Source organism: Nelumbo nucifera, chromosome 4 (genome assembly GCF_055504915.1).
Source record: "Nelumbo nucifera cultivar China Antique chromosome 4, China Antique-T2T, whole genome shotgun sequence".
NCBI lineage: Eukaryota > Viridiplantae > Streptophyta > Magnoliopsida > Proteales > Nelumbonaceae > Nelumbo > Nelumbo nucifera.
Genome location: NC_142652.1, coordinates 85436917 through 85450296, shown reverse-complemented (window position 1 = coordinate 85450296; position 13380 = coordinate 85436917). Strand labels below are relative to the sequence as shown.

At 37.8% G+C, this 13380-nt stretch overlaps 1 protein-coding gene across 22 annotated transcripts in view; it reads left to right on the top strand.

Moving 5' to 3' along the window:
- Positions 1-13380, top strand: part of LOC104585839 (uncharacterized) — a 145736-nt gene that overhangs the window by 127863 nt on the left and 4493 nt on the right. For 18 of the 22 annotated variants that reach the window (XM_088903687.1, XM_088903684.1, XM_088903688.1 and 15 more), the window contains 2 exons: positions 959-1430; positions 2206-2537. In XM_088903687.1, coding sequence (XP_088759813.1) covers positions 959-1153 — 195 coding nt within the window. In that variant the 3' untranslated portion in view covers positions 1154-1430; positions 2206-2537. Of the gene's footprint in view, positions 1-958; positions 1431-2205; positions 2647-7182; positions 7475-13380 lie in introns of those variants that run through there. The other 4 variants (XM_088903668.1, XM_088903671.1, XM_088903672.1 and 1 more) reach the window with 4 other exon arrangements.

The following is a 13380-nucleotide window of genomic DNA, read 5'->3' as shown; positions in this document are numbered from 1 at the left end:
ATGTTATGCTTAATTAATTTAATTGCCCAATTAAGGGCCTCTCTGTAAATACCAAAACTTTGTAAATTATGTTTAATGAAAAGGATTAGGGAAGGGAGTAATATTCGATTGATTATTCTCCCAAAACCCTATTGCTGCCATCTTCTTCTCTCCTCTTCTTTTCTCTTTGATGCTGATTTCTAATATTTTTTCACAACTTTTAAATCAGTCCATTCATTATTTTGGACTGTTTTTCTTCTTTAACCAATTAACAAGACCTTTTGGTATAATCTATGCTGAACAAGTCACCTAAAAAAGAGTTCCAGGTGATACAAGGATCTTTGATATCATAATTTGATGGTGATGTGAAAGGGCTGCATGTATTTAAAATTCTTGCATTTCCATGCACGTGAAAAATTGTGTTATACATCCCTGCTACTTGGTAAAATAAAGCCTTCATTTCATTGAATTGAAAATTTCATTCCTTGGTACTTTTCATTTGCCCCACCACCATCACCCTAACTCACCCCAAGAGAAAATTTCTGGTTCAATTCTTGAAGACATGTAATGCACTGCAAGGGGATGCTACTTGGTGCAATGGTCAGAAGTGTAAAAACATGAGTTCAAGTCTTGAGAGCAGCCACTTTATGCTAAAATTCTAGAGGTTAATCCTATTACCATATCAAGTCTACCCCCGCCCCCTTGGTACCCAACATTTATGATATTATGATTTCAACTTACTGGATATGATTGATTTCTGTTGGTGATTTGTCCATGAATCTCATGGAAGAGTCTGGATGAGGACAGCCAGAGAATAAAGCAGGAAAAATCTTGGGATTTAGGCTTGTAGAATGATTATACTGCATGATGTTGGATTTAGGCTTTTCAAGTTAAATGGAAAATTTGCATAATACAATAATTGGGTGGTAGCTCATCTACAAATTAATCAACTAAAAACCTTTTTCTCTTGGGAAAACAGAAAGACATGCATGCAGTGCAGAAACCTGATCAAATTCTGGCACAGAGTTCAGAACTATGCTTGGGAAACTCAGGAGGATATCCATCAGTCATGAATTTCTCAAATCAATTCCGTGATAATAGTTTTTCTAGCCCTGCACTCCCTGTTGATGCTGCTCAAATGCTGCTTAAATGGAAAATTTGCATAATACAATAATTGTGTGGTAGCTCATCTACAAATTAATCAACTAAAAACCTTTTTCTCTTGGGAAAACAGAAAGACATGCATGCAGTGCAGAAACCTGATCAAATTCTGGCACAGAGTTCAGAACTATGCTTGGGAAACTCAGGAGGATATCCATCAGTCATGAATTTCTCAAATCAATTCCGTGATAATAGTTTTTCTAGCCCTGCACTCCCTGTTGATGCTGCTCAAATGGACGTGATAAGAAATAGCTACCTTTCCACAACTTACTCTTTTCCAGGCAACTCTGGTAAGCTTCTAATTTCTTTTTTAATATTTACTAGATCTGGGATTTGATCCAAGACTTTGCAGATCTTAGCAAATCATATCCAGGATTTCAACTTGGATTGTACTCAGATGGATTTCGGATAACTAAATTAAAATGAAGCCATGCAACCAAGCCAACAAGCATTTTAAATATATGTTCATACTATTTTGGTAATACATAAAGAATGTTTATGTAATAAAAACACAATGAAGAAGAGTTCTTTCATAGGCTCAATAAAATAATTCACATTCATATATACATATTGTCAAATGGGCTAGGTGCATTTGGACTTCATCTGATTATAAGAGTTACCTTCTAAGGTCTGTCTTTAATCAGGTGGATATATTAGGATTTTGAACCTTCTTACTTAGACTGGTTTCTGATCAATCTGGATGATGACTCAATCCATTAACTTATCTGCAGGGAGCTCACTCATTTGGGGTGCTTCACTGTTGTTGATTCTAACATGCTTGTCTTCTTTTTTTCCTTTTTCCCAATTCATGTCTACATATAATAGCATTGTAGAGCTAGTGAGGTTCTGTTTAACTGTCAAATTTTGTCCAATTATTTATGTTTATTTAATGACTTTTGCTAATATATGATCAACGTTTTGCCCATCTTATTAAAGCTTTTTTTCATCAAAATCCAAAACTATAAATGACTAAAGAAAAAAGTGCATATGTGCATACATGCTTGCAGGCCAATTGGTAATTTGTTTTGCATCCATAAAAACTTGCCAACACACTTTTTTTCGCAGGTAGGTCTCTAGGGACTATGCAGCAATCTAATGGAAGTGTTTCAGTCACATAAGTATGATTGGTGAGTTGCTATTTTCTTTGCACGGGTGAAAATCGACATGACATTTCCCAATTTATGAATTAGAGGGTTCATTGTTGTCATTTTGGTATTTCATGTATCTGTTTTAACTTTCAAACCACATTCTTGTCACATTGAAATTGTGACAGGATAATGAAATGTTCATTCTAATTCTTTTTCATTGTATAGTAATTTATTTTTGATGGAAAGAAAGTCATGTTTCTGTATGTGCTAAACCTTGAGACTAATTCCAATGATCATTATTAGTAAAAATGGCAGGAAAAATATATTGTATTGATACAGGTAACTAAGATAAAGTTCAGGAGGAAGAAAATTACTGGTATCAACTCAAAGAATCTGGTTGGAGCTTATGTAAAGTCAGGTAGTTACAGATATATTTTTGCCTCGTTATCTCTTCCACCTTTTCCCTGTTCATAAGACCGCTGCTTGGTTTTTCAATTTAAGCTTTCTTCCTTGGTGTTGTAAAATTTGTTTTTATTGATATTTACTTTACCTATTATCAAAACTAAAAATTGTTTTTATTGTTCCCTTAAAGAACACCCTTTTCACTCTTCAAATATTTTTGTTGAATAATTCATGTTGTTAGAGTTAATATTTTTCTCATTTATTAGTGTGGTCAGGGATGCATACGTAATTTTCTTTTATTTCTTTTATTAATTAAAGAGGGGTAATGTTGTCATTTCATCTTCCATTTTAATATAAATAAATTAGGGTGGCAATTGAAGTCTGCTAAGACATCGATCTCTGCCTTCAGCCCTAGTTTTTCTTCTCCCAACTCTCCTCTTCTCTTTTCTTCCAATCATTCTCTGAACGTTTTCCTAATTTTTCTATATTGTCTCAGACTGATTTCAGGCCTGATCACATGGCATAGAGCAACATTGATTGGCCTGATCAGTCCTAGATGCCATACAGTCCTAAACACATAGAAGACTCTTTCAGTACTTCAAAGAAAGTGAAAATGACAGAAAATAAGTGATCACCCTCTAAGGTAGGAGGCTCCCATACCTCTAGTTGCAGTGTTTTGTGTGTAGAAAGTGTTTTTCTAGCATCCCTCTATTTGGTGATTTAAAGAGGGGCTGTTTCCAGATGTTATAGGCTAGTTTCTCAAGTTGTTGATTTTTCTGGTGAATAGTAAGTTTAGATAGCGCAATAATCAAGATCTGTGAATGATATTGAGATTGGCTAGTGTGTTGAGAGGTTTTTCTGTGTTTTTCCTGGATTGTGGCTACTATTTTTTGGTGCTTCAGGCTCTAGAACCTGTTTCTTTAGCTTTCTTCTTTGTTCATTTGATCTGATTTCTGGTGGAATTAAGTTGATAACATTTCAAAATTATTCTCTCTGTGTTATGGCATCATCAGGAAGTGAAGCTAAATCTAGTGTGGTGATCCAACCAGACTTTATGGCAATCCAGATGACTACTGTGAAGCTTAATGGTGCAAATTACATTCCCTGGGCAAAATCTGTTAAAGTGAATCTAATTGCCAAGGGTAAATTGAAGTATATTAAAGACAACAAACCAGATTTGGGTACTACTGGGTATAGTCATTGGGCACAAGAAAATGCACAGATTATGACATTTTGGAACAGCATGGAATTGCATATTAGTGTGAATCTGATGTTCCTAGATACTGCTAAAGAAATTTGGGACCATGCTAAAGAGTAGGATAATGTTGCAAGGATTTATCAGCTTTATCAAGAATATTTTCAATTGCAACAAGATGATAAGATTATGGAGTATTTTGCTAATCTCAAGAGTATGCGTAATGAGTTGAATTCCTATCAGCCATTGTCAAATGAACTGAAGGTACAAGAGCAACAAAGGGATCAGTTGGGTGTTGCTCAGTTTCTTTTAGGACTAAGAAGATAGTATGAGCCAGTCTGTGTACAAATTATGGGTAGTAGTGAGGTTCCAACTCAATCAGAAGTCTTTTCTAGGGTGGGGAAGTGTTTCAAACCCACAGAATGATAACTCTCCTCTATCTAAGAAGTCTGCTTTAGCTGTAACCAGGGGTGGTATTGTTAGAGGAGGTGGTTGTGGAAGTGGTAGGGATACAAAGGCTGTTAGAGGTTGAGGCATTGGATGATGTGGTAGTGTGTTAGTGTACCCATTGTGGACATGAAGGACACATTGTAAACTTCTATTATGATTTACATGGCCCACTAGGGGTGGCCATGAGCCGAGCTTTTCACGAGCTATTCGAGCTCGGCTCATGAAAAGCTCGATTCAGCTCGGTCTAAACTGAGCTTCAAGCCAAGCTCAAAGCTCGTGAGGCTCGCGAGCCTAATTGAGCTTATACATGTATATATGTATACATACGTGTTACGAGTCGAGCTCGTAATAAAATATTTTTTATATTTTTTTAGGTATAATATAATATTTTTTATATTATACATATAAAAAATAATAAATATAAAAACATTATAAATATAGAAAATAATATATTTAAAATATATATTATAAATAAAAAATAAAAAATGTTATATATAATATTTTTATTTTTATATATAATAATAACTTGTTTTTAAATTTCTTAATTTTTTAAATGTCAAATAAAAAATAATTTTTTATATGTATACTTTTTTATTTTATAAAACATTTGGCTCACAATCAAGCTTGAGCTTATGAGCTTTTGACTCAAGCCGAACTCAAACTCAAGCCTCTAGCTTGAATTGAGCTCGTGCTCGAGCTCGAACCTCATACTTTATTGGCGAGCCAAGCTCGAATAGCTAGATATTCGGCTCGGCTCGGCTCAAATCCACCCCTATGGCCCACCATCTACATGGGCTAATCGTGCTTTAGTTGGAGAAGACCATGTATATATGGTGATGACTGAATTTCTTAAGTTTTGGGAAGAAAGAGATGATACCCATTACCTAAGAGTATGAAAAACTTTGTCTATCTTCTTTTCTTTTTTTTTGATAAATAACATCAATTCCATTAAAATAATGAATAGATACAAGAAGATCCCCTTAAAGGCACGAGGAGCAACCTCTCCAAATAGCAAATACACAAACTACAACAGAGAAAACATGAATGTTGTAATTAAAACAATAGTTACAATTGTGCCCAGAACAATGTTTCCCTATTTATCCCTTGTTTTGCCAAGATATCAGCAAAAGCATTAGTTGATCTCCCAACCCATTGTACTATTATAGACATATTTCTTGTCAACTATTTGAATTTCTTTAACTCATTTTTCTAGCCCTAGGTGACATCCTTCGGATTATTTAACCAGTCCACCACTGTCTTAGAGTCTCCTTCAATCAGAAGCTGCTCCACGCCCACTTCTTTTGCAAGAAGTATTCCTTGTATTGCAGCTAGCAGTTCTGCCCGGATGGAGTTCCCAACTCCTAAAGGGCCAAAGTAGATTAAGACAACCTCTCCAGCCTCATTCCTCAGTACACCTACCACCCCAGAGGGACCCATGTTACCCTGGCTACTCCCATCAAAATTCAGCTTCAAAGAACCAAGAGGAGGGGGGACCCAGCTAGTCACTGCCCTTCCCTTGTAGGAGGAACAGCTTGCTACCAACTTCCAATCCTTCCAACAATCAGCAAAAGTAAAATGGTTAAATAATTCTAGAGTCTTTAACCAATGTAAAGACCTGGACAAAATGCAGTCCTTTAAGGTTTGACTGCTTCTTCCTTTTTCTTGGAAGATTCTGGCATTCCTTTCTTCCCATACTGTCCATAACAATGCTGCTCGTGAGCATCTCCACATTTTCCTTCCCCTTTTATGGGGCCAAGAGAAGAAAAAAGGGTTAAAGATTGTGCTTACTTCTGCTGGCATATCCCATCTAGACCCAAACAAAGATAAAAGCCAAGCCCAGAGCTCTGCAGTGACACTATGAGATAAAAATAGATGATTACAATCCTCATCATGACATCTGCAAAGAATGCACCAATTTGGTGAAATACAAAGGACGGGTCTTCTCTTTTGTAGGTTGTCCATCGTGTTTACTTTACCATGCCACACTTCCCAACACAAAGCCATAACCTTGGGGGGGACCGGCCTACACTAGACTTCTTTGAAAGGGAAACTCTGATGAGAGGAAGATTGGCAGAGGAACTTGAAAAAGGAACCACAAGAAAAAGACCCTTTGGGGTGAATGGCCCAAATCCTTTTATCAGGTTTCGAGGGATCCAACCAAACCTTATCAAGGAGATATAGAAAAGTAGACAAACACTCAATTTCCTCATCCCTTAATCCTCTACGGAAACCAAAATCCCAAGACAAAGTTGGTAAGAATAAATTCGACGGAAGGAATTTTGAGATCACCTCATTTTTATACAAGGAAACAGAGTACAATGAAGGAAAAAGGTCTTTCAAAGGGAGATCTCTAACCCAAATGTCCTCCCAAAACCGAATAGAATTACCTGAACAAGCATCATACCTGACACAGCTAAGGAACTGCGGAAGAACTTTGTGAATTGCTTTCCAAGGTGTGGCTAGGTTAGCCCTCCTTGATGCACCAGCATCCCAACCACTCTCTGAACATCCATGAATACTCTTCACTACTTCGTGCTAGAGTCTATCCCGCTCCAAAGGCCATCTCCACAACCACTTCCCTAACAAAGCTGAGTTCTTTTTAAGCACATTCCTGAGCCCTAATCCTCCCTCCTCTTTGCTTCTACCCACAACCCCCCACTTAATTAAATGGTCTTTTTTACCTTCTCCCGGTTCCTACAGAAAATCTCTCACCATTTAATTAAGAGTTTTAATTAAATGGTCTTTGTCTATCTTCTTTTGCTTTTGGTAACATTGCTACCCTTGCTAAGTTAGGTATAATTTGTCTTGCATCTTCTTCTAGATCTTGGGTTATAGATTTTGTCTGTAAGTAAACTTATTAAAACTCTTAATTGATCTGTCTCATTCTTTCTTATTGTGTGTTCCAAGATCTCAAGACAGAAAGGACAATCGGTAGTGAGCATGAAGCTAGAGAATTGTACCATTTAGATGGTGGTGGTTCACAATGTGTTTACGCATGACACTTTCACCTCTACAATGGCATTGTCAGTTGGGCCATCCATCTCTTCCTGTCTCAAGAAGCTAGTTCCTAGTTTAGTGTCTATTACTAAGTTACAACATTAGTCATGTCAGTTTGGCAAGCATAGTTAAGTGCCATTTGTTCCAACTTCCAAGAGAAAATAATAGAGTGTTGAGTCCTTTTGTTCTTGTCCATTATAAAGTTTGGGGTCTAAATTGTGTTAAATCATACAATAGGTTTAAATATTTTTTTGCATTTATTGATGATTATTCAAGAGTGACTTAGATTTACTCAATGAAAGCTCATTCAGAGTTGTTCATTATACTTCTCTTTCTATGCTGAAATTTGAACTCAATTTGGTGTTTTCTATAAAAATGTTCTATTCAGATAATGCAAAGAAATATTTTCAAGGGCCTTTTCAGTCGTTCTTTGAATCTCATTGTATTATTCATTAATCTTCTTGTTCACATTCACCACAACAAAATAATGTGGCTGAACGGAAGAATAGGCATTTACTTGATATTGCTTGGGCCCTCCTAATTCAGATGTTAATTTCTAAAATTTATTGGAGTGATACCGTACTCATGTCTTGTTTATTGGTGAGTCTCCTTCATCCCTTCTTTTCCTTCCATGTCCTTGTTAATTGTATATCATACTCACGTCTAAAATTTATTGATGTGTTTGTTTTATTCATAGATTTGGTCCCGAGCTTGATAAACTTGATGCACATGCTCATAAGTGTCTTTCTAGGATATTCTCAGACCTAAAAAGGTTAGAAGTGTTATAGTCCTACCCTTCATTAGTTTCGTCTTTCTTTTTGATGTTTTCTTCTTTAAAAACGTTCCTTATTTTTACGCAATTGAGTCCTCTTCTCCTCCACTTCCTTTCTTTGTTCTTACTACAAAGATTTCCCTGTCGGCTACTATTTCCGATGCACCTATGCAACCACCGATTCATAGTGTACACTAAAGGACCAAAGGGAGTCTTTACTCCAGCTCTAGCCTTTGATGCACCATTATCAGATTCACCATCGATAGGTCCATTTAGTTTAGATTTGTCTATTGCCCTTTGAAAAGATAAACACTCATGTACTAATCTTCCTATTTCATGTTATGTATCTTTTACTCATCTACCTCCTTCCTATCAGTAGTTTGTGTCTCTTGTCTCCTATGTTTTTGTTCATAGGTCTATTTAGGAAGTCCTTACCCCATTGGACTAGAAAAAGGCAATGATAAGGAATTTCATGCTTTTGAGACTAATCATACTTGGGATCTCATTCCCTTCCCTTTTGGGAAGAAGGAAGTTGGTTGTCGTTGGATTTACACAATTAAGCATCGACCTAATGGTAGAGTGGAACGTTTTAAAGCATGATTGGTGGCAAAAAGTTATACTTAGACTTATGGTGTAGATTACATTGATACCTTCTCTCCAGTTGCTAAGATTGACTTTGTACATTTTATTATTTCTTTGGTTACCCACTATGATTGGCCATTCTTTCAATTGGAGAGGTTGGGAATGTATATAGGTTAAAAAAGGCAATTTATGGGGTGAAGCAATCTCCTTGTCACCATAATGCTTCGGCTTCATAGCTGCTAAAACTGTTTCGATCTTAGAGTTTTGAAGCATAACTTTCCTCTTACTCTCCTCATTGTGCACTAAAGGATATGCTTGAGATAAGAAAACACTCTCCCTAGTAAGAAGCTGTCTCACTATATCATATTCAGAATTTAACCTTACAAGAAATTCAAAATCCTTGTTCTTATCCACCAATTTGTCTCCAAATGATCAATTTCATGCCACAAAAATTTCAAGGTTGAGAAATAAATCGACATAGGTTTCTCCCCCCTGTTTCAGATTTGTCACTTCAACTTTTAGGTCATAGGTCCTTGATACTAGGGGCTGAGAATAAGTTCATTTCATATTGTCCCAAATGTCTTTGACAGTCTTTGCCCATAAATAGTTTCTACTATATGAGGCTGCATTGAGTTGCAAAGCCAAATAATTTTTGCCCATGACTAAGTAATTTTCTTGAACCCACTTCGCATAGTTCACATAGGAAGGGTCTTCCTTGGCTGGCATCTTAGTACCACCATTTATATACCCCAACTTGTCCCTTCCTCCAATGGCTATCATTGAAGATTGAGCCCACTCAAGATAGTTTGCTCCATCAAACTTAATGGTTGTAATCTGGAAGGAGTTGTTGTTTGTCCCACTACCAGCCCCTACAAGTCCTTCCCCAGTTGATTTAAACTCATTTCCCATATTCCCCATCCTTGACTGAGCAAAAATATCGCCCTTCCCAGCACTTTTCTAATAAGAGAAGTGATTTCCTCTTTAAAAAATAGCAGTCAAGCTGAAACCAATTGGCTGCAGCACAAAACTGGTCGTTCCAACAAGGAAAAACCCTAGAAAACAGAGAAGAACACGAGAAGATCCAGCCGCAACTTCCAGAGACTTCAGAAAGCTCTCCACTTCCAGTCGATCTCTAAACAAGTCACAATACTACCCAGAAAATACTGAGCGCCACTTTCAGCCTGAGGTTTAACCCCTAAACCTCAATCGAAACAGGTCTCTCTGATTCTTCCTGGTCACCGGGCAAAACAGGTGCAATAACAGTGCACCGTACTCCACTGACCTCCAAGAATCAGGCAAAGAAAGGTTGAAACTCCAGCCCTAATAGAGTCTCATGCAGCCATCTGGGCTAAGCATACATGAGGCCTAAACTAAACCTAAACCTGCTCTGATACCAACTTAAAACACCGCTTTCAAGAAAGAAATAGAGGAGGAGAATATAAGAAGGAATGAGAGAAAGAGCAGAATGAATGGGTTCTGCCGGCCCCTTCATTGGCTTTTATATTACTTGAGGAAAATATATAATGACAAAAATACCCCTGTCAACTGTGACAGAAAAACTAAGTACAGCAGTCTGAAACAAAACAAGGATGGGGAGCAAGGTAACAAACATTATAGAACCAACTAGGTATCTGTTACGATCCCGAATAGGACGTAACGTAAATTTCGTCTTCCAGGGAGACGTGAGACCTCCGATAAAAACCAAACAGTTGTTTAGGTAATATTCTTTAATTCATATCCTCAAAGCGATAACACTCAAATTACCATGACTCTCTGAACTAACTAACCCCCCACAAATAAGGTATTAAACACTAAACTCGGCCATGTACTAACACAAGCACTATAGACGTATTTCACATACAATTACAGAAAATCAAATTAAACCCTACACGTCACTAACGTGTCCCACTTAATTTGTCTTACTTCTACTCACCCGATTTTACTTACCCATTAACCACCTTCAAATCTTATCACATTATTCAAAGGTACTATCTAATATCTTGACACGTGGACTCTCTTTAATAGACATGTGATATTCCCAACCCCTTAAGATTGACCTTGTCCTCAAGATCAAAGCTTTCGACCCTTATTTGTTCCTTAGATCAAGTCCTTGCTAACCCTTATTTGTTCCTTAGATCAAGTCCTTCAATCTCTGAAAGTAGATGGCAGATCAACACTCTTTGGTCCATAGAACAATCGTCGGATGTTGCAAATTCCCAAAAGATATAATTTCCCAAGGTAAGATTCTTAGTTGGTGCTTTCGAGCAGCGTGGGATAGCCCATGATGGATCTACAAGAGCAGCAGTGTGGGTCCTAATGGCGATTCCATGTGGTGGTAGCACATCTAGTCCATCCACTGAGAGAACAGGTGGCTTTGGATTCTCTCCACAAGTCATCCATTTGGTTTGCTTTGCATAAAAAACTAATTTGCTGTTATTTACCTTCATTGCAGCTTCCCCATGGTACATTTTCCTGTTTGGATGAAGAGCTTTATTTTGATCCATGTCCTTACACCCTTTTATCATGGACGCCAGTGAATTATCATCCACGTCAATGATGGCTGATGAAATAACAGGAACTGACCACAAGCCAATGAAAGTAACCAAATATACAGAACCCTCGGTATAGCCACCCCTTCTCAAAAATCTATTTCTGTAACTTCTTGTAATCTTCTGGATTAGAATTAGGAGATGAAAAGGTAGCAATTATCTTTGTTCCTTCAGTTCCTGATACTCCAATAATCTCCCCAGCATGGCCATTAACAGTAACCATAAAAGTTGAACCTTTATCTCTGTTTTCTAATGACATCAATGGTAGCGTCCGCCTCCCTAGATTTTCTTTCATACCTATGGATGCAATTCTTGACCCATACTTCACACAAGTGAAAACCTCATGACTTGAAACAACCAAGATATATCCTCTAGGCTGTAAATAAGCCATATTTGGACTCGAGTTTATGATTCTCAATTCCCTGTATAACCCAAACGGGTTTGCAATTGCTTGGAATGGATAATTGTCACCATTGTATATTTCCCTTGGAGTCTTTTCATGTGACAAGAGACAGTGAAGCAATTTTATTCCGTTCACCGTCTCAGGCATCCCTTATGTGTTCTTGTTTTCATTGCAAATAATTAGAAAGTCACGAGAGGCAGAGACCGAGATAGACATCATGAACAAACTATTTGCAATGGATGAATCTTCATAAGTTTTATACTGGGATTTCAACGGAGCTGTGGAGATCTTACCAATCTGTAACTGGTGCATAGAGTGATCACATCATTGACGGAGTAGGAATCCAAAAGTTTGAGTGATGAGATGTTAAGCGACAGGGGTGCCGAGTCTGATGGTGGGGACGTGGATACCAGCCCAATCTTCTGGAAGGAAGAATTCTAGTTTTGACAGTGGTGATTGGTCATACAACTCAAGCAACACAGACGTCTTTGGACTTCGTCGGGGTGGCACTCGTAGCTGCTCCAGTGTGTGAGGGAACTTCACCCCTCGTGAAGTATCACTAAAGAAGGTCCAAGGAGGGACATGGGCGATCGGTTTTTCTTGGATTCCTTCTCCGATCAACTTCCTTGTAATTGCCTTTTTCCCAACGTACTCCTTAGTGAGCCACCTGGTGCATTGAGGGTTCATAATATGAAAAAACAAAGCTTCTCTGGTTTCTACTTTCATGTTTTATTCACTAACAATACCCAAATATATACACTCGAGAATCTCCTACGTATACAAGGATTGGAGACTCCTGATTCAATTACAATTACAACATAGACTTTCAATCATAATTGTAATCTATTGAAATCCTAACACCCCCCCCCCCCCCTCAAGTTAGAGCATGCAGATTGTGAATGCCCAACTTGTGGAGAAAGTACTCAAATTCTTTGCGACTCAATGCCTTGGTAAAAATGTCAGCCAACTGAACGGTAGTTAACACATAAGCAGGACGTATGCAACCATTTTGAATCTCATCCCGTACAAAATGGCAATCAACTTCAATATGTTTTGTATGCTCATGAAACACTGGGTTTGCGGCAATATGCAAGGTTGTCTGACTGTCACAATATAAACGCATTGGGTTTGAATGCATAACTTCAAGAGCCAATAACAATCCCTTCAGCCATTTCAATTCACATGTGGTCGTGGCCATAGATCGATACTCTACTTCCGCTGAAAAACGAGCCATAGTGTGTTGTTTCTTAGTTTTCCAGGAAATTGGCGATTTCCCAAGCATAACAAACCACCCAAAGAGAGAACGTCGGGACAAAGGGCAGTTCGCCCAGTCTGAATCACACAATGCATATAATTGCAAGTCACAATCTGAACGCAAGAAAATTCCTTGACCAGGATTTCCTTTCAAGTAGTGCACCACTCGCAACGCAGCTTCCCAATGTCTTTCTTGCGGTTGTTGCATAAATTGGGACAGAACGTGCACACAATAAGACAACTCTGGACACGTTGCTGAGAGATAAATAAGCCTCCCCACCAAGCGTCTGTATTGCTCAGGATTAGATAAGAGGGCCCCGTCTATCAAGGCGAGATTGTGATTCTGCTCCAGAGGAAAATGAGCAGGTTTTGCACCAAGTAATCCAACTTCAGAGATAATATCCAAAGCATATTTTCGTTGTGACAGAAAAATTCCTATTGAATTTCAGGCAATTTCAATGCCCAAAAAATATTTCAATGATCCCAAATCTTTCATATGGAAGCAGTCACTCAAATATTTCTTAAAGACTTGAATTGCCATACGATCA